We start from the raw sequence: 26,802 nt of genomic DNA, 5'->3' as shown, positions 1-26,802 counted from the left end.
GACACTTTTTGAGGATTCTGGCTGACGTATGCAAAAAAACCCAGTATGAAGCTATAGAATAAAATTAAATAAACTGCTTTTTACCCGTAAAACCTGTGTTGCAGTTCTGCACTCTTGTGCTGTTAGATTTGTATTGTTGATTGTCATTTATGCTTAGAAATATTTACTTATATATGCTTAGAGTTTTGTAATTAGTTGTAGATTGGTAGAGGTTTTGATCCTTGATAGTCTGCAAACTTTGTGTGTATTAGACAGCACTTTGGGAGCATGAGAGGTCATACCGTGTCTTATTATTTTATGGTAGGATTAACGTAGTTGCGTCTGTTCTAGTCTAAGTGCTCTTTGTTTAGATGAACTGCAGGACTTCCTCACCGTGTTATCTAGGATGAACCATCTAGGGTGAGGGGGAGGCTACCCTCTTCCTGACCAAGAATGTTTGACCCTTTGATCAGCAGTCCCCACACACACACACACACACACACACACACACACACACACACACACACACACACACACACAGGCAAGGTACTCTTTGTTTGTATGTAGACGTCGTATGTTAATGAACCTATGCATATTCATGTAACCTCAATAAAAGGACAGTGTATGGGAGAACGGACGAGAGCTACTGGGGTCAAGCGAAGGAACGGCGTTTGTCCGGTTCTCTCCCGTGCACGAGTAACATGAAGAAGTTTGCCTACTTGTGTCTTGCTTAGCAGTGTAATTATATTGTCTTCAACGTTCCAGCGGATGGGTTCAAGCTACAAACCTAACATTAATTGGTCCTTCGAGCCGGATCCCGGGGATCGCATTCACCGAGGGGGGGGAGGCACGCTGAAAGACTGACGTCAGCCAGGAAGTTCCTGTGGATTCGCTGTCTGTCTTTCTCCTCGATGAATGGCGATCGGCGGGATTCAGGCTGATATTACACGCTAAGCAACGCCAAGTAAGTTTAAAGAGGCCGACTCTATAACCGTGTCGTTGTGCAGTCTCCGCCATTTTGTGAGGCGTTGAGAAGTTCGCTGCTTTGTGGAGCGATAACTGGGTTAGTGTCCCGAAAAAGAAGTTTTGGTTAAATCGCCCAAGGGTCCCAAGCGTCCGGTGAGTGTCCGGTTTTGAAATCGCCCTGGGTGTGTGTCCCGAGCGTCCCTTCATTGGGTTTTGTCGCGCGAGTGGGTGAGCGTCCCACAACTGGGTCAGGGTCCCGAGCGGTCCGGTGTGAGTCCGGAGTAGGCCTATTTTGTGTTGTTGTCATTGTTGTCGTCGTCGTCGTTTTTATTATTGTTGCAGTCCAAGGATTAACATTAAACAATGTTTTTTATTATTGTTGCAGTGATTTGTGTGATTAGCCGTTTTATTTACAAATATTAAACCTATGCAAGTGGTGCACCCATGTTCAGATGAGGCTTTGATGGCCTATAAGTGAAGTTCACTGAACTAAAGAATGTGGTTTGATGATTGTTGACACACTCTCCAAATAGTTTGTCTTCCTAGCAAGGAAATACAGGTGCAGCAGTAATCTCCTGAGAAATCTTCAGAGGCCCAGTGAGAAGCGCATAGCTGACAGGACCAGGCAGTGGTTGAGGTCAAAGATCAAGCTGGTTGGGACCCATCATGAAATCAGACCTTGGAGCCACAGCAAGGACCATGAAACTGCCTGCAAAATAGAGGAGAGGATCGTCCACAAGATGGGAGAGAGGCTTCAGGAGGATCAGAGATCATCTTCAGCACAGCAGACATCACACAGAGAGCTGTGCTACTAAGCTTCCAGGAAATCAAGAGGAGACTTCCCACAGCAAGATTTTAAATAAAATGAAAGATTCAATATTGACGCTGAGGAAGACGACTAAGGTGTACGACGTGCTCTGCCTTAAACCTTCAGCAGCGTTGGAACATGAAAACTCGTGGGATGAGGGGAGCGTGCCAAGCTCCATCGACAGCGCAGAAGGAGTTCGAGGATGACATCATGATTCTGTGAAAGCACAGGAACCAGAAGCTATGGTGGTGATGACAGCAGTTTCCTATGAACATCACCTAATGCTGTGCCACTATACTGTGCATACGATGACACTCTGAAGGCTGCTGGGATCATAACAGCAGTAAGATGACGGAACCCAGCACCCTTTCCACAGAGGTGTTTCTCTGCAGAGCGTGGACAATTAAGGAGTCATAAATATCCCCCTCACAAGACGAAGGTCTGAAGTCAGGTGATGGGGGCTGGTAAGAGGCCATAAAACTAGAGTGCTGAGAGGTCTGCAGCTTGGAAATAGCTGAGACCCATGTTGACGAACCACAAAACCAACTAGTATGTTTGAATGTCTATTCTACATACATTTGGACTCTGGTCCTATGGACAGTGATGGAAACAACTGGAAGAGACATTCATGACGCCCTGCAGAGCTTAAACCACTCTGCAGAAAGACATGTGATGTGCACACCCGGAGGAAGCACCACCAAGTTGAGATGTTTTTCAAAATGTTACTTTTTTAGTTTCACTATTAAATTAACAATTTCTTTGGTTGCTCGTAAGATGCAGTTTGCCATGAGATGAGCTCAATGAATGGGGTAACTGCTAATACATTTATTAAACTGTGTACCTTTCAGTAATTTAGGGTGATTTGACATATGCTGAGTATAAAAAGGTTTGCATTGAAACTGTCAGACATGACGTATTCATACCTGGGAACTTTTCAGGCATAAAGGTCAAAAAGGGGGGAAATGTTAGATTTGTATTGTTGATTGTCATTTATGCTTAGAAATATTTACTTATATATGCTTAGAGTTTTGTAATTAGTTGTAGATTGGTAGAGGTTTTGATCCTTGATAGTCTGCAAACTTTGTGTGTATTAGACAGCACTTTGGGAGCATGAGAGGTCATACCGTGTCTTATTATTTTATGGTAGGATTAACGTAGTTGCGTCTGTTCTAGTCTAAGTGCTCTTTGTTTAGATGAACTGCAGGACTTCCTCACCGTGTTATCTAGGATGAACCATCTAGGGTGAGGGGGAGGCTACCCTCTTCCTGACCAAGAATGTTTGACCCTTTGATCAGCAGTCCCCACACACACACACACACACACACACACACACACACACACACACACACACACACAGGCAAGGTACTCTTTGTTTGTATGTAGACGTCGTATGTTAATGAACCTATGCATATTCATGTAACCTCAATAAAAGGACAGTGTATGGGAGAACGGACGAGAGCTACTGGGGTCAAGCGAAGGAACGGCGTTTGTCCGGTTCTCTCCCGTGCACGAGTAACATGAAGAAGTTTGCCTACTTGTGTCTTGCTTAGCAGTGTAATTATATTGTCTTCAACGTTCCAGCGGATGGGTTCAAGCTACAAACCTAACAGTGCTCCCTAATAAAATTATTCAATGCAAAGTATTTTAACTTTTTTTTTTCTCCTAATGTCTTTAAAAATCAGATTGAAGAATGGCAGAGCAGCTGAAGCTGAGAGTCATCGTGGCAGATGATGATTTTAGGAGACTTGACGTTCCATCTGGGATGCCAAGAACTTTGACTGATCTTCAGAGCACAATTTGCCAAGCATTTGGAATTGAAAGAGACTTTCGTATTCAATTCATGGATCCTGACTTCAATAATGAGTTTATGAACATAACATCAATGCAAGACATTCAAGACCGAAGTACAATCAAACTTGTGTACATGGCAAATCTGGACACAAGTGCATCTTTGTTAAAGCAGTATCCCACATGCAGTCTTGACTCCTCTGCAAGTCCAGAAAGTATTCAAAGAAACTCCAGTCTCTCATCGTCTTCATCCAACTCAGACAGCACCATAATTCTACCACAGTCAGACAGTGAGCTGAGATCATGTGCATGGCCTCGCGAGTTTACTATTCCTCGATTTTCATTCAATGTAGAGGTGCAACTTCAGCGTGGAAATGAGACCTTCAGAGAAACTGGAACTCGGCTCAAGATTACTCCAGGTGTTAAATCTGACATCTTAGAGATGCTAGCTGATGCGATTTTTCAGTTTACTGCTTATCCTCAAAATTACCAAATAGATGAAGTTGCAGGGGCACTGATCAAAAAATTCCCTTGTCTGCGAGAGCCATCTGCCACAGGTTACTATGGCTGGATGATTAGCCTGAAATATAAGATGGCTAATTACAGGACAAAGATGCGCAACATTGGCTGTCCTGAAGTGACTATAAATGCTTTGAAAAACAAATCCAGTGATGATTGCCTCCCAGCCAAAAATGTTAAGAAACCTAAAAAGGCTGAGGTCAATTTTTGTCCATTACACCCAGCTGGCGAAACGGATGACAGTCTAGAAAACATCAGGGTTGAGCTTTTGACTGACATCAGACGAAGAAACGGTGCCTCAGATGTAAGACAGAAGATGTCAAGAACATTTTCCTACCGTAGACAAGAGGTGGTGCAGGGAAGTCCAACTGCTGGGGAGTTTAAAGCTAGGTGGCCTGCACTTTTCCAGATTAATGAGGTAAAGGCATGCTTTTTTTTGCTGAGTGTTCTTTTCAGTAATTCCTTATGTTATACATTAATTAATCTGGGCCACTTGGATTAAGACGATCCCTAATATAGGTATAAAGAGGCTGGCATTTATAGTGATTGACCTGTGTACCGTACAGAGTATTTATTTGAGCAGCACTTAAAATACAAGTTGTGTATGAAAAACATAAGTGACTTAAAGTGTAGAAACATGAATAAAATAAATTTTTGATTGTTTAAGTAAGTTTGCACTACATATAGGGCCCAAACTATTTTATAGTGAGTTTGATTATTGAAATGATTGATTAATCATCTCAATAATTAATAGAGTGAAATCAGATTATCAATTGTGAATTAACCTAAAACCTTTCATTTAGCTATTCGTTTTTAGTTAGCCTCAGATTGTTAAAAGCATGTGCTAAACAAATGTAAATTAAAAATGTGATGAACAAACTTTGTTGCTCATAAGATAAAAAAATAAATGGGTCAAGTTAAAACCCCTAAGACCTCTCACCACCAAGAGGTGCTGACCTCACAGGTGAGACACTCCCACCAGCGGACAAAGAGCACAGGAAAATGTGTTGCCAACCACCTGAAACAGACAAATATCTGCTTTTTAAAACCCTTTAAACCCACTAAATGGACTGATGCCATTCATTTCGTCTTTGATTAACAGTAGTAACATCCTTCATGCACTGTATACTAACCCATATGCTAATCATGCTTTATGAAGTGATGGCAATTACATTGTAGCATTTAATGAAGAAATAACAAAATAATCATACCAATGATTAAGCACCAGTCTGCTTTTTTTTTTCTTTTCTCTGTGTGTGTGAGATACAGGTAAATGCTGAATTCCAGCGTATTACAACACTTCAACTGGAGACGACCTTCGCGGCACAGTTAGACAGAATTACACCTCAGCTGATGACAGTTTTCCAGAAGAAGGGCGGTGTTTCTGGGCAGAAACTTGCCCACCACTTGCAGATCATGCAAGAGGTAAATCTGAATATTGCAAATTCTATTTGGATTTAATTTGTCTTAAGTGGCAAGTCACTGGTGAGTCAAATAAGCCATTTTAGGTGACCGGCCAAGCAATCTAAATTTTGAAATTTTCATATATAAATTTTATTTACTATGTTTGAACTGACTTATGATAAAATTTACTTATTGCGAATGTCAGACATTGTTCTTTTTTCCAAATTGGTTTAATCAGCAACTCTCTTTAAACAGGCTGAAAGTGATGTTAAAGTGAAAAGGGAAGCAGTTCTCAGGGCACTTTGCCTCTACCTTGGTGAAGAGGACGGAAGCCTTATTCGGGAGTACTTGGTAAGTCATTGTTAGCAAGTCATCTATACACACACTTCTTAGATAGATATTTACACACACACACACACACACACAAACGACTAGATTGGAATTTAATTGTAGAGTTAATTGTTTTTCTTTTACCTTTTTATTAAATGTTTAGGACATTGAAGGAGATGACATCCAGAGAGGCCTAAAGAAGCACACCATGGGCATTTATGTCATCAACAAGGAGGATGGACAAAATGGACATTATGATGACATTGGAATATTTGTTGAAGGGAAGATAGTCATGGACAACATTGGATCTCCGGCCCAAGCTTGTGCATTGATGCTTGGAGTAATCTATGCACTAAACCTAGCCTACCCCAAGGAATTGAGGCACTATTATGAATTCATTCAGAAAGTGTTGATGGGATTGGATGGGGAAAAGCTCTCCCCCAAAGTCCTTGGGCTGAAGAACAAAATTGCTACTGGATAGGAAGATTTCTAAAACCACACATCCATTTACATTTTGTTATGTAAATTACCAATGACTGGTGCTCTTGTGAATAGGAGTGAAATATTTGTATAACCATCATTCGTTCTCACGTTCTGTGTTATGTTTTGATTGAACATTTTCACTTTCAATAATGAATGTTTCACGTTTGGTACATTTGAGTAGCTTGAAGAGCAACTTTGTAATTATTCAGTTTACCGAAGCAATTTTTCTTTATTCCGGTCCTTGATAGCTGCTGCCCTATAATCAGTGTTAACTAGGGCTGGGTATCGTCACTGATTTCTAGAATCGATTCAATTCCGATTCACAAGGCCCCGAATCGATTCGATCCACGATTCGATTTAATTCGATTCGATTTAAATCTGGGAAATTTTGACAGTCAGAAATATTATAATTCAGATCAGTACATTTACATATTTTTGTATCAATAAAAAGGAAGCTGACACACGCAAGACTTTATCACAGGTGTGAGCATCACAGCAGATGCCTTTGTGTCAAAGTAGCTGAGGATAAAACACAGAAAAACATGAAGGTGATTTTCCTGGCCTGGGATTTTATAAAAATGTTCTGCAGTACATCAAAAACGAAAGAAAACCATTAATCAACATATGAACATCACCTCTGACGTTACAGCGGTTTTATTACAGACACAGCGTTTTGCATTTTGAATAATTTTAAAAAGTTTAAATTTGTTCAGTATTGAACAGCAGAAATGAGGTTTTCTTTTCGGAAGAATGTAAAAGGGAAAAAACAGCGGCCGACAGCCTGTAAACAACAGTAGACTTGTGCGTAACAAGCAAGCGAATAATGAAGAAAGGGAAACTGTTCTTGAAGTACAGAGAGAGAGCTGTGCATCGCAGTGGAAGCAAAACAGTAAAAGTCTGAGTGAATTCATGACGATGTTTATGTGAAGCGTTTGGATCTTCTTTTGCTGCTGGTTCGGTCAATATTGTTTGGAGAGAGATCAAACTAACAGCTTTAGAATCGGCGCATAAAGGGCGTGCACACAAAGCGCAGACCCGCCGACAGATCAGAGTCAGCGAGCTGTCGGCTTTCAGCCCCGACTGTGAGAAAAGCGACATCTAACTGATTCTGATCCGCGGGTCCCGCTGTGTGTTTAAGTCTTTGTGCAGAATCCGTGTTCCTGCTCTCATTTACTGTCTTAACTGTTTGGTGGTTCTTGAAATTTTGTGAGATTTCACCTGAGATTCTGGCATTTTGGGCAAAATAAATTTATATTAAAAAATCGATTCAGGATTTTAATGAATCGATTTTACGTTATCCAAGCCAGAATCGATTTTAATCGATGAATCGATTATAAGAACCCACCCCTAGTGTTAACTCACCTGATTTAAAAAAAAATAAATAAATAAATAATAATTGCATGATTACCACACTGCAGCACACTGGTAACACTTTAGGACTATTGTTTTGAAGCAAGTATGTTAGGTCAGAAAACATGTAAAACATTCAGAATCCTCAAGGAAGGACTAGAATGGAAAGCAGTAAGGAAAACACAAGTTTAGTTTTAAGTCTAATTACCTTATTAAAATGCAATTTCTAAATATGGATCGCAGAACAGCAAGTCTGAAACTTTGGTTAGTTTGTGGATGCATCAGTTTGTAATTGTGATACTTTATACCGCTGGCAGTGTTTTATTCTTTGTTAGAGAAAGAGAAACATTGGTTAACATTTCTCTTGTCTGTTGTTTCTGTTTTATTTGAATAGAGCTTTTTAAAGCTATTAGTTCATAGGCAAAAGTTTTGTAATTTGTATTATACAAATTACAGCAATTTCCCTTACATGTGGATTCTTATTCTGTTTGCAACAAATTTTGCATTAATAAATGATGTGAAAGAATTTTGTAGTTTTCATTATTGGCGTTATTAAAAAGAACTACAAATCAGGGTAAGCAATATTTTTTTAAGTAAAATTTACTTAATTGAAATAGAGAGAAATTAACAATTTTATTGATTTGAATATAACTTTGGGACATAAGTTTAAAGGAAACAAATTATTCTGGTACACTTAACACAACCTTAGTTGGAATTACTAATATTATTTGACTAAGTTGTATCCACAACAGTTAAGTTAAAGTAGCTTAAAAATATATGTTGGCTTTACTCGCTTAAATTAAATTCTGTGTACTTAAAAAATATTTCTGGATTCAAACAAATTTATTTCGTGCAACCACTTGTCATAAAAAAATTTAGTAAATTGAACAAAACATTTTTTTCAGTGTGAATACCTCGAGGCTCTTCAAAGCATAGACTGCAAAATATCTGTCTCATACAATTTACAGCCATATATTTCTAAAAAAACCCCATCATGTTATCGAATGCAATACCCAAAACGTCTCTTCTTAATCTTAGTTATATTCAAACGGAGTTGCCAAAGTATACAAACGCATATATTTCAACTTTAGAGGTAAACCCTGTGATATTAATAATGACTGCTCAGTCAGGAGGAGTGACTGCCTTCACTGGAACCTTTACATCAGACAGCTGAAACAGTGGTTGATAGACATATTACAGTCCAGGCACAGTAATATGGTAGAAACAAACCAATAAGGAGAATTACTTATTTTGTACTCGTCTATAATTCAGCTCCATGAATCAACTAGTGAACTGTGACTGACACATGCTAACAACTCTCTCTTGGTGGTAAAGCTTCATGAACAGATGGAGTCTGGTCATGTGACAAGTGAATCTACTAACACATGAGCTCAGTAATGATACAACATACAGCATGCGATAAAGGTGAAAGCTCCAGAAAAAGCAAGTGAGTGGGCCTTCTTTACCTTTAGGCCAACTATAGAAATGATGACAAATTGCAAATGAATCCTGGGTGGATGAAATCCTAAACACTGCCAGTGTACTGTATTAGACAGTCCTCCTTCTGTATGTTTTGAGCCAGGCTTGGTGTGATTGTAAGCTGTAGTTCGGCTTTCTTACTTGGACATTGCCTTACTTTTTACTCATTTTCATACCTGGCTATTTTCACAGGGTTTGATTTGTTAAGCCACTTAACAATGACCCATGAATCATTCAGGTATAAAGGTACCTAACTCTAGGGATGAAATGTATGTGTTGACGCATAACAGACAACTTAGCAAAGAACCAATTTTTTTTGTATCTTTAGGCAGCAAAGTATATCATTTGTTCCTATTTCTTTAGTTGAAAAAAATCCAAACAAAACACTGTTTGACAGGCATAAAATAGTATTTTTGTACCAACAAGCTGATGCCCAAAGAGTTCTTAGCTGAAAACTTGGCATATCTTGGCGTGGTCTGCAGTGTGTCCATAACAAATTGAGAAAACTGCACAAGTGGAGGACAAAAGAAGAAGTGGCAGGCCTAAAAAACAACCTACAGCAGATGAACAGCATCTGAGACCGATGTTCTTAAGAAAGAGAACAAAATCCTGCAACAACCTAACACAGGACTAGAGAAATGGCCTCTCAACCGATCTGTCTACTGTTCAGTGACGCCTCAGAGATGGTCTCAGAGGAAGTACATGGGAAGAAAAGGTTGAAATACACTAAATTATACAAGAACTTGGTATCAGTGGCAGCAGGTCTTATGGAGTGATGATCCAAATTTGAATTTTTGGGCTCAAACTGTCACCTGGAGGTCAGGAGAGAAGCACAACACTAAGTTTATAAAGTCATCTGTTAAACACGGTGGTGGCTCTGTCATGGTTCGGGGGTGAACTTTTGTCAGTGGTGTTGGGGATCTTGTCACGAATGCAGAAAGGTAACATTAGATTTTAGATCTACCATCCAATATTAACTGGAAAGCGTTTGATTAGCAACAGTTTCACTTTTTAGCATAGCATACTGCCAAAATAAACATATAAAAATTCACTATGAAACACTATCAGTAATGGTTTGGCCTCCACAGAGAACTTTCCATTATTGAAATCATGGGATTAATGATGAGTGTGGTCATCTTGACAAAAAACAGGACAAAAGGCAGCCAACATCCGAAGAAAAGCTTTAAATGTCCTACAAGAAGCCTGGAGAACTATTCCTGAGGACTGTTTGAAGAAAAAACAATGCCTAAATTAACTGCCTGAGAGTTCAGGCTGTGTTGAAGAATAAAGTCGTCATACAAAATATTGACTTTCAGGCTCGTAAAATTGTGCAAACTCTGTTTGTTTGCATTTTGTCTGTGAAGGTTCTCAGTCATCCAGGTCATCTTAGTCTAAGGAGCTTGGAAAGAAAAGCGTCTGGACTTCTTTAAGTTGCTTGAAGACGTTTCACCTCTCGTCCGAGAAGCTTCTTCAGTTCTAGGGTCAAATGGTGGAGAGTCCCAGAATTAAATCCAGTGAGAGTTTCCCCCCAAAGAGGGACAAAAGGACCCCCTTGATGATCTTGTACCTAATCACATGAGCCAAGGTGTGAAAATGGGTGTGGGTCACAATCAGCCAGGGTTTCGGGTGAGCTCATTGTGAAACATATCCCCACCCTAGCATGCAATTTCCTGAGGCCCAGGATGTGAGTGGGCATTAAGACGTCTGGGAAGGGAACTGAAAACTGGATTATAGATGGCAGACAGTTGGTGCCGTAAACCACCGCCTCTGTTCAAAGATGGTCGCTCACAGTGGACGTAATTGGCTTCTTTCACTCCTCTTTCAAACCATCTGTCCTCTCTGTCCAAAATGTGAACATTGGCATCCTCGAAAGAGTGACCTTTGTCCTTTAGATGCAGATGGACTGCTGAGTCTTGTCCTGTGGAGGTGGCTCTTCTGTGTTGTGCCATGCGTTTGTGAAGTGGCTGTTTGGTCTCTCCAATGTAGAGGTCTGAGCATTCCTCGCTGCACTGTACAGCATACACCACATTGTTAAGTTTGTGTTTTGGAGTTTTGTCTTTCGGGTGAACCAGTTTTTGTCTGAGCGTGTTGCTGGGTCTGAAGTACACTGGGATGTCATGCTTGGAGAAAAACTCTCCTGAGTTTCTCTGATACACTGGCTACATAGGGGATGACAATGTTGTTGCGTCTGTCTTTCTTATCCTCCCTCGCTGGTGTCTGGTCTTCTTTTCTGTGCCTCTTTGCTGACTTTAAGAACGCCCATTTAGGATAGCCGCACGTTTTGAGTGCTTCCTTTACATGTGTGTGTTCCTTCTTTTTTCCTTCAGGCTTAGAGGGAACATGTTCTGCCCGGTGGTGTAGGGTCCTGATTACTCCAAGTTTGTGTTCCAGAGGGTGATGGGAGTCAAAGAGGAGGTACTGGTCCGTATGTGTGGGCTTCCGGTAAACTTCGATGTTGAGGTTGCCGTTCTCTTCAATGTGCACAGTGCAGTCCAGGAAAGGCAAACAGTTGTCCTTTGTGTCTTCCCTGGTGAACTTGATGTTTTTATCTATGGCGTTGATGTGCGCAGTGAAGGATTCCACTTCTTGTGTCTTGATTTTGACCCAGGTGTCGTCTACATATCTGTACCAGTGGCTGGGTACTCTTCCTTTGAAAGAGCCAAGAGCCTTCCTTTCCACTTCCTCCATGTAAAGGTTGGCTACAATAGGCGACACAGGGGAGCCCATGGCACAGACATGTTTTTGTCTGTAGAAGCCCTCGTTGTATTTGAAATATGTAGTGGTGAGGCAGAGGTCTAACAGTGTGCAAATCTGATCGGGTGTGAAGTTGGTCCTGTCTTCCAAGGAGCTGTCTTCTTGTAGTCGTTTTCTGACAGTCTCCACGGCCTCCGTGGTGGGTATGCAAGTGAAGAGAGAGACTACATCAAAGGACACCATGGTTTCATCTGGATCCAGGGTAAGTTTCTGGACCTTGTCGGTGAAGTCGGTGGAGTTCTTGATGTGGTGTGCGGTGTTCCCCACGAGAGGTGCAAGGATGGTAGCAAGGTGTTTTGCAATGTTATAAGTGGCTGAGTTTATGCTACTGACTATGGGTCTGAGTGGGATCCCTTCCTTGTGGATTTTAGGAAGTCCGTAAATGCAGGGTAAGGCATCCCCTGGATAAAGGCGGTGATATGTACGGCTGTCAATGATTTTGTCCTTTTCAAGGTCTTGAAGGCAAGCTATAACTTTCTTTTTGTAGCTGCTTGTAGCTTGTAGCTTTGCATTTTGCTTTTTCCCCATATATGTTTACACATGCATCAAGAAACCACTTCATCTATTTCTCATTTTCCAAGCACAATATAAAGAAATGAGTGGTGACTCAGTATTTCCTTTAAAAGACTTTTATCTTCATGACAATTTTGCAAAATCAGTCTGGAGTGGAGATCACATGACATGACTGAAGGGTCTAAAAACAGCTAGAAACAATGTTAGAGCTGCTATTTCCCAGTTTAAATGATGAACTTTGATACAGTCAAAAACACTTTTTAATGTATAAACTATTTATTTGTGAATCCAATTTAATTCTTACATGAAACCTTTTACATTTTTCAGCTAAATGAAAAATACTGCTAGCAGACTTTAGCTTGGTTATAGTCAGTTACATTGCTTCTCTCTGACTAGACTGAAATCTCATAAGAAAAAGAGGCAATGTAGCCTGCAGGCTTAATAAAAAAATTATATTGTATTTAGGGAATTAAATGCTCTGACGCTCTTGAGGCTAGGCAACGCGAGGAAGCTGTTGTATATAGTACACTAGTTATGCCAGGCTCACATAATAGTGTGCTTATATTTGCACTTACGTCAGTGCAGACAAATGAATTTTGGGATCCACAGTTTAAGTTCTGTGAATAATAAAAATAATAGCAATAATCTAAGGTTGTGCAGCAGCTGTTTGTTTCATATGTATACAAAAGAACTGCCTTATATCTTTCAGCTGTCTATCACAGACACACTTTGTGAGTTAGAACTAGAAAATGTTGCTTTTGCAAGATGGGGCTTTTTGTGTGAGACTGGATGAGAAAGAGAGAGAGCTGAGAGACTAGAGCAGCTATCAGGTCATATCTACCGAGCCTGAGGTAATAACCCAGTGAGCAGCAACGTTTCTTTATCTTGGCTTTGGCTCCAGGCCACAGTAACATTCAGCAAAGCCACAGCTGCACAGACTAAATACCTCATACAGTGTAACTCTGATGTTCTTGAGGGAGGTCTAAAATATGATAACTTACTAGTTGTTGTTATGACAGATATTTAATAGTGTAACACATCTGCATCTCACAGCTGCTATTGCTTAAAACGAACCTTCACCGAGACAGATCTTTACACAGATACCTTGATGTCAAATACGCTCTACCCACTGAATTTTCATTAGCATTGTCCGCTATAATCACACTGCAGAATTCTAATCAGTATTTTGCATTTTTACTAGTTCTACAGTTGTCTATAAGTTCAAGTTTCCCACATACAGTTAACACTGCAGTCCCTCCATTTCTCAGTGGATTTTTTTTGTCCTGTATTTTCATCCTGTTCTCAAAGAAAGACTTTACGCTGTGTTCTGGTGCTGATATATGTTTATTTTCATAAACATATATGAAAAAAATATATATGAAAATAAACATAAGATATATGTTTATTTTCATAAACATATATGATCTGACAGTAAATACACTGAGACTGCTTGAACTTGAATCATGTATACTGCTTCATAGGGTGTGCATGCTGTGAAATGCAACATAAAGGTATGGTCAATTCATTTCCTGTACTACGTATAACTTTTCTACTCTTCTGGATCACTCAAAAACATTTTTCCATGCATATAAGCACTGCATAGTGTTTCTTGGTATGGAACCCAGCACTTTATCCATCACTTACTTGTTCTAGATTTTTTGTTTGACTGAACACATCTGTCTGGTGAGGTTTCACTATTTTTGGGAGGTCTGAATGTGTCAGGGTAGAACATAATGTTGGACCATCTTCTATTTTACCTCTGTGGAGGTCTCAAGGACAGCCTCTGTGCTTGTTGTTTAGTATAGGAGATAGTGCTGAGCATCACTGTGTTCCCTTATCTAAAGGGGATGCAGGAACGGGAATAAAGAAAAGCCTCTGTGGAAGGATAACCTTCAGTATGGGCATGACCCTACCTGCTGCAACGTGTGTGCTCATCTCTTCTTAATACGGAGAATTTTCAGTTAGGATGCTAGGTCCACTTTTTTCTTAATAATTTGCCTCTGTACCACATGACAGTGGATTTAAAATAAAAGATAAAGATTCAGTTAAAATGAATTTTTTTAAAACTATTTCGAAATTACAAAAATGCAGTGAGCCATTTTCTGATGCCGAGTCATCAATGTGATATGTACTTATTTATGTTTGACTTCTAACTTCCCATCGTCCAAACATGGCTGGTCAGGGACAGCAAATGGGCTGGATGTTGCACGTGGATGAACAATGCCCAGGTCTACTTTCAAGGGAACACTGGTGAGTATTTTTTTTCTTCCCAGAAAACTGACATCAATCAGCAAAACACCAGAGCTGCTTTTAACTGTAGCATCTTTTTTTATGTTGCTCAGCTAGCTTCTGCATGTCTTTTCTTCCGGAATAACACATAATCACCCAAAGTGTATTAAGCATCCAGCGTCCTCGGCATCAGGATTCTGAGAATCAGGAAAAATACTACTCTGAAACACATGTAAACTGTAAGTAACCAAAACACCAGATCTATTTGTCTGGTGACGTGTGTGTTTTCAGTGTGCTAGGTGCTTGTGCATGTTCAGTTCTTTTCATTCGGATAACCCAAAATTTATCTGTCTCAAAACTCGTGAGGGGGCACATGTGTATTCATGTGCAAGTGTGAACACACACACACACACACACACACACACACACACACACACACACACACACACACACACACACACACACACACACACACACACACACACACAATGTCCTTGTTACACTGGGGATTTGAGAGAAGTGTATACAGTGAAGCCTCGGGTCTTAACAGGACATGAAAGGGCCTGTACCAACAGGATGCCACTGCAGGAGACTGCCCTCATATTTGATGTGGTAATCCTGTCATGGAGACACCAAAGCTGGTTAGGTTTAACACATGCTGGTGTGGCTCTGATTCACAATAGCCCATAGCGTCCTGGCACTAACAAAACAATATGGACCAGATCACAATGTGCTTGGTTATTTTTGCTCAAACTTTAAAATTTAACAACAGTAATGTGATATTGATACGGTCCATTCTGACAGCTAAGCATCTGCAAGCAGGAGCATTTCAGGTGAACTGGAGAAAGGAAGGAAGGATCATTCCAATGTACACATATAAGTAAATAAATCCATTTATGATTCATTGTGAAGTGAAAGCTTATGGAAGTTTAATTCAGAGTTTTCCATCTGTATAACTCGATGTACGGTCTACATAAACAATGTCTAAAGTTCAGTAACAGTTCAGTTCAGTACAGTCATTTCAACTGCACAAATACAGCAGTAAACAAACACTCATTCATGAATAAATAACTGCAAGCATACACACATAAGCACACAAACACACAGCATACTAAGGGCAAATTGTGAAGACAAAAATCTAAGCATGAGTCTTTATATGAGTACCTAGGGCAGTGAGTTTGACTCCAGCTAGAATAGCTGCTGCTTTCACCACACATCTATGCTGCAGCTGCAAGATTAGATGCTGCTGAACCTTCAGCATTTCTCTCCGTCTCACTGGGAGCCCAGAGGTTACTGCTGCGCTGCTTTAAAAAACCCTTTAAATAACTGATAATATCACTGGTAGGTTCAAAACTATATCACTGACAAGAGTGACGCAGGTTGCTTCTACATGCAGTTATTAGGCATAAACTGATAATAGCTGCAGTCTAACACAATTAGCAATCCTGTAATAATTCATCAGGGTTATTGTGTTTAAGGTTTATTTATTTATTTTTAAATTAACACCTATTTGAGAGGTGTTAATTTAGCTGCACAGAGACCGCACTTCCTGGTGCAACACTGGTTCTTATATTTGACATCTTAAGTTATTACATGTAACAAGTGAAATGTGAATTGGATGTAATTATTTCATAAAGTCACAACCTTTAACTTAAATGAGACCATGCTTAATTTTTAAGAAAATCAGAGAAACTAACTCACATTTGTGATGTTGTGTTGTTAGTCACAGTTAACTCAACACACAACTCAATCTGCAAAATATAACCACATTTGCAAGGATGTAAATTACAGAAGAACACAATGATTTGCAAATCTTGTGAACTGACAATAATCAAAGGAAAACAAATATAAATGTTTAAGATGAGACATCTTAACACATCATGAAAAATATTAGCTAATTATGAACAACACATCTTTAAAAAATTGGGGCGTAGGGAAGCAAAATGCTGGAAAAGAAAGTGGTACTAAAAAGAAGCACCTGCAAAAACATTTTGCAACTAACTACAGTTAATAGGCAGAAGTCAGAAACATGATCGGGTTTAAAAAGAGGATCTTAGAGAGTTTCTCAGGAGTAAAGATGGGCAGGAGTTCATTAACCTGCATTTATCTAGAAATTGTAGAACAATAAAAAAAAAAACCAACTTAAAATTGTCAAAAATATTTCACCATCTACAGCACAGAAAAGCTTCAGAGGATTATGGGAGTCAGGAGAAATCTCTGTGCGCAAGAGACAAGGCCAGAATCAGTATTGGAAGCCTGAGATTTTAAAGCCTTCAGGCCACACTGCATTAAAAACAGGAATGAGCTTATTTAAACTGGGCATGGAAATTCATGCATGGGCTCATAAACTCTTCCAGAAATTGTTGCCTGCAATGCTGTATAGTGCCATCCACAAATGCAGGTTAAAGCTCTATCATGCAAAGAAGAAACAACACTTGAATGCGATCTGGAAACACTATTAACTCCATCATCTTCTCAAAGCTTATTTAAACTGAACTGGACTGAGGCAAAAACTGTTCTGTGGTCCGACGAACTGAAATTTCAAATTGTTTCTGGAAAACATGGACGCCAATGTCCTGCAGACCAAAGAGGAGAGGAACCATCTGACTTGTTATTTGGAAAGGCACCATCGAGGCTCTTTATAGTTCAAGGTAAAGCCCTGTATATTTATTATTAGCCACCAAGCAAAGGTTCCAGTGCCTATATTCACCTTGAAAGTCTGACCTAATCCTACGCTGAGAGGACTGTTTGTCATCATTAATAATCAATGAATTATCCTCTTCACATAGGTCAAATTTGTAGTGCCTCCACAAACGTCTGCCTTAACTGGTAGCTTGTAGAGAGGGACCGATAACCTCAACAACAAACTACCAGGTGTGATGATGCAACATTAAGATGGATAAAATGCTTTAATTTTAATGTAAACAGTTTAATTTTTAAAAAACTGGAAATGAGCTTAAAGAGTTAAATATAACTATACTTTAACATTAGGATCTCAGGGTGATTTTTTCAAAACTACTACTAACAATAATGCCACATCAACATCACAAGGTTACACCAAATGTCAAACAGGACCTCTATTCCATTAAATCGTTTATACAAACAAAGCTTAATTCCAGTCTGCCTTCCTCTGGTTTTGCTGAATCCTGGAAGTGGTGTCAAGTGGCTGATGAGCATTCGGCGCATGCAGCAAGCAGGGCAAACTCCAGCAATGCATGTTAATTCAGGTCCAGTAATTTTAATTAGGGCTTTCACAGGTCAGATCCACCAGCTTCAATTCCAAATTTCAGCCACAGAACTGTCTGTAGATATGAGCAGTACAACCTTCTTAAACAGTTTTTGTTTGTTGTGTTGAGTTTGTTGTCTCAGCATATCACATGCATATAGCCCTGAAATATGATCAGCGCTATAAGTAAGTGCCAATATTTCTGCTAATATGTGCCTGCTTGTCACGATGAAGTGCTGTATACAGACGGGAAGCAGACTTATAGCTCACCGAAGCACAGATTAAACAAAGGGACCGGCCCCTGCTTCCTCCCTGCCTTTTCTGTTAACAAGTGTTATACCCTTCCCAAGCACACACATGCACCATTAACAAAGCCAATCTTAATCGATTTCACAAAAAAACCCCACTGTGATTCACCATGAGTCACTCTGTTTGAGAAGAAAGCATCAATCGCAATCAAAACACACAGCACCAATTTGTCCCTCATTCCAAATGACTCACACAACAAGCAATTTTATGAGAAATAAATAAGAAAAACCAACAAAGTAATACACGAATGTCTTTTAAAAAAAGAGCCCGTATGAACACTACATGGTAAAACAGTGAAATCAGAGAAAATTGACTACATGACTGTTAAAGATCCCTTTTAATAAAAGAGGATGCTGAGGCACTCCTCTGCTTTCACTTTGCAGCAGCAGTGTCCCTTTATCAGATGCCCAATACGACACATTCATATTGGGCTTTGCAAGATGATCTCACGGTCTGTTTGGGCTCATGTTGATTTATGAGCCCGGAACGTGCTTTAACTAGTTTCAATAGAACTAAAATCAATACAGATTTTCAGAGCGAGCCTGTGTCAAAAGCTAAAATTGGGATAATGTGTTTGCACACTGTAGATGCAGTGAGACGTCTGCACTATAGAGACAATCTAGAAATCCTTAAAATACCACCTTAAAATATCAAAAAGGAAACAGTAATCAGTCCGGCTCACACAAAGTCACACATGATGATTTCCTGGATGTTCAAAGTTAAATATAATACCTTCTTCGTCTTCAGAGCACATGTTCTCAACCAGTTCCTTAATTTAGTACAGTTTGAGTTGTATGGGCACACAATCATACCCCAAAATGCGAAAGTTTTAGTTATTTCACCTGAGAGTTTTTCTTAATTTTCCAAGGGTTCACTCATTTAAAAAAAAACACGATATCATTTACTTCTATGCACCAACCCAAATTAGGCAATATGAATGCAAATGTGTGCAAATGTTGTGGTGTTCTGGCTTCCGTCGCCGGGCTTCCCTTAATCAAAACTGATCAACACAACACACGCACAGGTTTGCATGTAATTATCATTATTGCTTATTTTGTCATAAATATTTAACTTTAGAAAACAATCATTTACAACAGGTTTCAAGCCTATGGGCTCCATGCAAACACCGCCTACAAATATTTATTAGGGCTATTTAATAATTCATTTAATTGAATGAATTAGGCATGGTAAATTGAATGTAGCAGTCAGAGTTAATGCTTTGCATTGTTTTTTTTTTTTTTACTGATAGTGATAATGAAGCTTATGCAGAAGTTCAATGAGTAAGACCTGTGTTTGCTCCTCTGCCTGGATTCCTGGCCGCCCGGACCTCTGGTCTATTATTTAAATCACTTCTGCCTCACTTCTGTCGTCATCACCGTGGCCCAACCATTTTTTCTTCAGTGAGAACTGAGCCTTAGTTTTGCATGCTTTAAATCTATTCTCATTCTGCCTCTCACTCTCTCAGCCTGCCTCCTCCCCATCTCCACCTCATCCTGGTCATTCATCCAAGTTCCCATCTGCTTGATAACCACCACCGCCAGCATCTAGATTCTGGGGGGTCCTGTCCTACTTCCTACCACTGTTGGAACATGTCAAATTCATCTGAGCCTAATCGCTAAAATGTTTATGACTCAAACACTGTACTTCGATGAATCATCTTGTTCTTTCAAATGGTCATTCCTTATTGAATTACCAGTCAAAAAACTGATTGGCACTAGGGTCCCGAGTAAATGGCCAGAGCAAAAACAAAAATCTTTGGAGTCACTGACAATCAGAACCTATGGCTTGAATAGTGAAGATGCTTGGATACTAGCCAAGGTATGGACAGGCCAACTGGCTCAAGCTATGGCAAGAATTCAACAATTCCACATAGAGATATCTAAGAGCTCAACATCCTATAATGGAGAATTTTAAACATGTTTTGAAGTCGGACCTTGAGAGGGGAACAGAAAGCAGAGGAGAGTCCATCCTTGCTGCTGCAGGACTAAGAGGGCCTAGAAGCATCTGTGTTGTTCATTTTTAAATTTAAACAGAAAGAACAGTTACTACAAACAGATGTCAGGTTGTGTGGAACTGAAGCCTCTGATCAGTAGTGCTTCTTTATGGAAACAGGATTCTAGCAAGATGAGAAGAGCAGCAGTTTTCAGGAATTTAAGACAAGAATTCTCCTTCAGATGTCATCTAAACTTTTAATGCAGCATCTACCTGAAGTGCTGTGCCATCAGAGTTGAAACAACCCTGTATTACCTTACGGCTGTAAACCCAAGGACTTTGATGAATTTAGTATAAATATGGATTTCAGACATAGCTCATCATTAGATGTTTAAAATGTTCCCGTGGCTGTTAAAGTCAGGTCATTTCTAAATAAGCTAAACATCCCAGTTACCAGTGCTGTGACTTTCACAACAGGTGAACTTGTTAATGTAATATTTTGATCCTCTTCCTGATTATGTATACAGCTAATTACACAATTAGCAGAGGCTCTGTAAGCGTAATGAAATCTCCCACACATCTGTTAATTCCTGCAACAGGCAGCAAGCGATAGTTAGCATGCAGTTTGCAACTTATCCCCATGACAACAGCTTTATGCAGTAGCTGTTGTCATTTTCAACAGCCCTGTGCGCGTGTTTATGTACACTTGTTATTTCTGTAATTATATGTGCAATAATTCTCTTACACAAAAATGCTCAGCTTACTTTGTATTAACTGTAACATCTGTTAGATCTTATTGTTGACGTAAATGTTCTCAAACATTTACAGTGGGGCAAAAAAGTATTTAGTCAGCCACCGATTGTGCAAGTTCCCCCACTTAAAATGATGACAGAGGTCAGTAATTTGCACCAGAGGTACACTTCAACTGTGAGAGACAGAATGTGAAAAAAAAATCCATGAATTCACATGGTAGGATTTGTAAAGAATTTATTCGTAAATTAGGGTGGAAAATAAGTATTTGGTCACCTCAAACAAGGAAAATCTCTGGCTCTCACAGACCTGTAACGTCTTCTGTAAGAAGCTTTTCTGTCCCCCACTCGTTACCTGTATGAATGGCACCTGTTTGAACCCATCATCTGTATAAAAGACACCTGTCCACAGCCTCAAACAGTCAGACTCCAAACTCCGCCATGGCCAAGACCAAAGAGCTTTAGAAGGACACCAGGAAAAGTATTGTAGACCTGCACCAGACTGGGAAGAGTGAATCTACAATAGGCAAGCAGCTTGGTGTGAAAAAATCAACTGTGGGAGCAATCATCAGAAAATGGAAGACATACAAGACCACTGATAATCTCCCTCGATCTGGGGCTCCACGCAAGATCTCATCCTGTGGGGTCAAAATGATCATGAGAACGGTGAGCAAAGATCCCAGGACCACACGGGGGGACCTGGTGAATGACCTGCAGAGAGCTGGGACCAAAGTAACAAAGGTCACCATCAGTAACACACTACAACGGCAGGGAATCAAATCCCGCAGTGCCAGACGTGTTCCGCTGCTGAAGCCAGTGCATGTCCAGGCCCGTCTGAAGTTTGCCAGAGAGCACATGGATGATACAGCAGAGGATTGGGAGAATGTCATGTGGTCAGATGAAACCAAAGTAGAACTTTTTGGTATAAACTCAACTCGTCGTGTTTGGAGGAAGAAGAATACTGAGTTGCATCCCAAGAACACCATACCTACTGTGAAGCATGGGGGTGGAAACATCACGCTATGGGGCTGTTTTTCTGCCAAGGGGACAGGACCACTGATCCGTGTTAAGGACAGAATGAATGGGGCCATGTATCGTGAGATTTTGAGCCAAAACCTCCTTCCATCAGTGAGAACTTTGAAGATGAAACGAGGCTGGGTCTTCCAACATGACAATGATCCAAAACACACCGCCCGGGCAACAAAGGAGTGGCTCCGTAAGAAGCATTTGAAAGTCCTGGAGTGGCCTAGCCAGTCTCCAGACCTCAACCCCATAGAAAATCTGTGGCGGGAGTTGAAAGTCCATGTTGCTTGGCGACAGCCCCAAAACATCACTGCTCTCGAGAAGATCTGCATGGAGGAATGGGCCAAAATACCAGCTACTGTGTGTGCAAACCTGGTAAAGACCTATAGTAAACGTTTGACCTCTGTTATTGCCAACAAAGGTTATGTTACAAAGTATTGAGTTGTATTTTTGTTATTGACCAAATACTTATTTTCCACCCTGATTTACGAATAAATTCTTTACAAATCCTACCATGTGGATTCATGGATTTTTTTTTCACATTCTGTCTCTCACAGTTGAAGTGTACCTCTGGTGCAAATTACTGACCTCTGTCATCATTTTAAGTGGGGGAACTTGCACAATCGGTGGCTGACTAAATACTTTTTTGCCCCACTGTATATTCAGTGGGAGAAAATACACAAGACAACTTATATAATCCATATGGATGCACATTTTTCTTTTTTTTTAAAGAAACATTGTGGGTGGCTGCTTTAACAGCTGTAAATATAAAAGTATTGAAATTTCATAGCAGGAAAAAGTCCAGGGAGAAAACCCTGGTGTGTCTAAACAGTTAAAGCCATAGCAGATGCAGCAGCAGGAGATTACAGACTAAACGGGCTTGTTCCACCACAATAATACCGGATACGTGTTTACAATGCACCTGTGAACTGCCAGAAGCTTTCTGATTTGTGTTCCTGTATTTCCTTAAAAAAAGACCAGTATAGTATGATATAACACTAAAACAACCCAGATTACATAAATACTTTAAAATAAATAATTTGTTAATTTGTTTTAATGAAGTAAATACGTCTCAATATTACCTGACTCCATAAATCTCATACTGACTACTTTAATATAAAACTTTAATGTAACCTATTTCTAGGTATATTTGTGATATTTATACTGGAAAGAGCTTAATTCATGTTACTGTGAAACAGAAAAAACAGACCTCAAATGACGCAGATACTGAGCAGCTTTAGTACAGCACATTCATGTTAAACAAACCGTGACCTGACTAATGTAAGCACAGATGGAAGTTTCATACACAGCTGGTTTTGTGTCCCATCCCAAGGGTAAACCTACCATTTGGGGGAGGGGGCTTTATAAACAGATGCTTCTCTGTAACATAAAGTTACTACACTAACTTCATGGAATAAATTAGTTCAAATCTCTTGCATATTTTAAACTCTCGAGGCAGGAAACGTTAAATAAAAGCAAACACGTTGATGTAGGGGGGGAAAGCCCCTTTATCAATGCACTTCCCGCAGAAACTAAGATTAATAAAAAGGAATGAATTTATAATGCGGATTATGCTGGTGCTGACTGATCATCGGGGAAAGCCGGCTCAGCTGTTAAACACCTTGGTTCAAGAGAGGGCGCCTTGATCATTTAAATCATCTATTGGAATTATTCTTATAACGGTTCATGCACGAACCAGAATCTTAAAATCATGTCTCACCTTATTTGTTTATATTTTGTATAAAAAAATGAGAAATATGTGCAGCGGTACTGAAACATATGCAAACATAAATGGAAATGCAGCATTTCAAACTGTTCTAACAAGACTGAAAGTCATTATTTGGCAAGACCGCATTTATTCTTCAATACACCCTGAACTCACTCAAACAAACTTTCTTTTAATTTCTGTAAGCAGCCTTCAGGAATAGTTCTCCAGGCTTCTTGAAGGACTTATTTGGATGTTGGCTGCCTTTTTGTTCTGTTCTCTAGCAAGATGATCCCACACTGCTTCAATGATGTTGAGGTCCCTGCTCTGGAGAGACCTGGAGAACCACTACACACCATGCCGAGATATTCCACGAGTTTACCTAATAGCACTTAGAGGCTTAGGGACTAGTTTATGCCTGTCATACTGTGCTATATTTAAATGTTGCATTTTTTCAAGATTAAAAAAAACCCTATGTGCCTAAAGTTACAATTTAAAACTGAGTCTTTGGAAATTTTCTGCTATGTGTAGATGCAAAACTGGTTCACCCTTGAGTTAGATAACTTTTATATGTTTCATGACTCATAAGTGAGTATTGAGTAGCTTCACAAAGAAAAATAAAAACTTCCTCTAAAAACGGTCAGGTACAAGGACTGGACTGAAAATGAATAAAAAAGCAGGCCATGTCCAAAGAAAAACTTTGAAAGACCTTCAGAAAGTTTGGGCAACTGTTGTTTAAAACCACACCAAGTCTGGATCACTGGAAGCAAAAGAGAGCTGTATACTAGCCTAAAAAGCTATTGTAATGTCATACTTTAACAACTACAAGTACATAAAACAGCCTGTTTGCAGTGGGGCACAAATTTAGAGCGAGATTTAACACACACCCACAAAAAGCCACCATCTAGCTTTAACTGACCAGTTATTAACAAATATCATTGTATCAGTACTTAAACACTATGAACACATTCAGCAAAGAAAATTTGAATCATCTTAGAGTAAACTTCAATCACCAATAAAAAGCATCACATAAAAAGAACAGATACCGCTGGAAAGAATGTGTGCATTGACCAATCTTCACCAAAAATGTGTTATGTAACCTTGATAAATATGCAAAGATATCCTGCAGGATCACTTAAAGTCCTGGAGTTTCTAGGTCACATGGACACCACCAGGAACCGGCTAATGGTATTGTGGCTTGAACCTGTCTGCACCGGGGGATTTAAATTATATAAAGCATAGCAAAGATGGGCTTTGAAAAAGTCGGGAAATCTCCAAAGAGAACCAACACAAATGGTCACTTCCTTGTTATGCTCACAGCAATTGGGTTAGCTTACTTCAAACACAATGGCCCTGCATTTTGTGATTCAGTTCTTTGAATAATGCTCTAAATAGGATTTTCTTGGCCACACTGGTTTATTTCAGTTTGCCTGCCAGCCTATGTAGATGAGTTAAGCTCACAAGGCTCTGCAGTGCTAAATCAAGGTAAACACCTTCTACCTTTAGGCAGGAGTGATAACCACACAATGTCAAGGGAAACAGTAGTGGGCTAAACAGCCTGATGATGAGAAGAGATGCTAGAGCCGAGGCAGATTCCAATAAATGCTGCACCTTTCTGGCGGCATATACACACAAACTGCTCAGAGGGTAAAGCAGCCAGGTTTAGCTGAGCAGTCTGGGCCCAAATTTAGCTCGAGATGGGAAATTCTCATTTACACTGAAACTGAAGATGAAAACAAGAAAGGTTGAGCTTTCTTCATTACTGTGGCGAGATAGTGAATAAATGATGTATGATAGATCACTGTTTACCTCATGGACATTTCGCTTCTTTGACGGCACTGGCCATGAATAATGGGAGGACAGATGTTAGATTACAAGGAAATTTTCCATCACTGTTAAACGACAGAGTATAGTGACTAGTTAATTAATCAGCAGACTGAAAGTGTACAGTATACTTTATGTATATGTAGCAGCATGCTGAATAAGCTGGTTTGTCCATATCCATTTAGATCATATGCAAGGGAGAGATATCAAGAGTTGGACAATGTCTCATCAGTATCACGTATTATCAATTATTGTGTGTTTTTATATCACATTAACTAATCCAAATAACACTAGCATGCCAGACTGACATTTGTTTTTGTCCAAGGAATGCAATCTTGTGATGGCATGCACACATGGGAGGTGAGCTTGATGAAGGATACAGCATGACAAAGAGGCAGAGAAGGAGACAACAGGTTTTATTGTGATTTCCCTCCAGTAAAAAATGCAAAGAACATTGTTGTCAGCTATAAACTTTGTGCCAGCAGCAAAATGTGTTCAACCATGAAAAATACAGCATCAAATGTATTGAAGCATTTGATATAACAGCACACGAGCAATATAGAAAACAAAACCACAGTGGTGATGGAAAGGAGGCCTGGATTTTAAAGCCATGCACACTGATGGGTAAACAAAGGAAAGAATCAGAAGAAGCTTGTTGGTGGTTTGCCATTATGCCATTTGGATGATTAACAATAAAATTGGTTAAAAGGGTCTGGATCTCTCTCTCTCTCTCTCTCTCTCTCTCTCTCTTTATCTATCTATCTATCTATCTTACATCTATCTTTCTATCTAGATCATTCATTCATTCATTGTTGAATTGTGGGAAACCTAATATAGTGTTATCCGTGCTTTAAAAATCAGGAATACCAGAAGTAGAAGCAGCCTGTTAACTAAGCACAGCTGTTGTTGTTTGTTTTTTCATTTTGCATTTCTTGTAAGAACTATATTTTTGAAAATGTCACACATTTCACCAATTTTTGCTTGTCTCAGACAGATTTATGAACTCTGAAACAAAGTCCACATATGTCTCATGTCTGGATTTGAAAGAGTGTCACTGATCTCATTCTAGTTCTTGGGTGAAACTTGAAATCTGACAGAAGATTTCACGCCATCTATGTCAAAGAATTTTAAACTCTGCTGGTTTTGTCAGTAGAAAATCATACGGTGCTCTTGCACTGCAGTGAAAGATTTGTAAGGAGCTCCAAGAATAGAGAGCAGAGAAAGCCCAGAAGAGCTTGCAAATAACCCAGGCAGAGTAGCTGGAAACCAGCAAACAACAAAACATCACCATGGTTTTGTAATTTACTGGAGTATCTCCCTGCAGCACGCACCATACTGTGCACATTTCCCAACCAGCTGTCCACCACAATAGGTGTCTAGCTTCGTTCTTTCCTCCTTCGGCGGCAGAACAAGCGCACTGACAGAGAGTCCT

The 26,802-nt window shown here is 39.7% G+C and overlaps 2 protein-coding genes across 4 annotated transcripts in view; one reads left to right on the top strand and one right to left on the bottom strand.

Moving 5' to 3' along the window:
* Positions 1–26,802, bottom strand: part of gpc6a (glypican 6a) — a 191,964-nt gene that overhangs the window by 22,380 nt on the left and 142,782 nt on the right. The gene's annotated exons all lie outside the window — the stretch shown is intronic.
* Positions 3,372–6,541, top strand: LOC146678798 (uncharacterized). 2 transcript variants are annotated; one of them, XM_085403144.1, is made up of 4 exons: positions 3,372–4,478; positions 5,330–5,485; positions 5,720–5,825; positions 5,958–6,075. In XM_085403144.1, coding segments are annotated over exons 1-4 (1,299 nt in total). In that variant the 5' UTR covers positions 3,372–3,443; the 3' UTR covers positions 5,960–6,075. The 2 variants fall into 2 exon arrangements, with proteins under 2 accessions (XP_085259270.1, XP_085259261.1); XM_085403135.1 differs by having other exon boundaries at positions 3,373–4,478; positions 5,720–5,815; positions 5,958–6,541.

Source organism: Rhamphochromis longiceps, linkage group LG1, assembly GCF_057381845.1.
Source record: "Rhamphochromis longiceps isolate RC_006_pf linkage group LG1, R_longiceps_female_GT1.1, whole genome shotgun sequence".
Taxonomy (NCBI): domain Eukaryota; kingdom Metazoa; phylum Chordata; class Actinopteri; order Cichliformes; family Cichlidae; genus Rhamphochromis; species Rhamphochromis longiceps.
The sequence above is the reverse complement of the archived record's forward strand: the minus strand, read 5'-3'. Positions and strand labels throughout refer to the sequence as shown.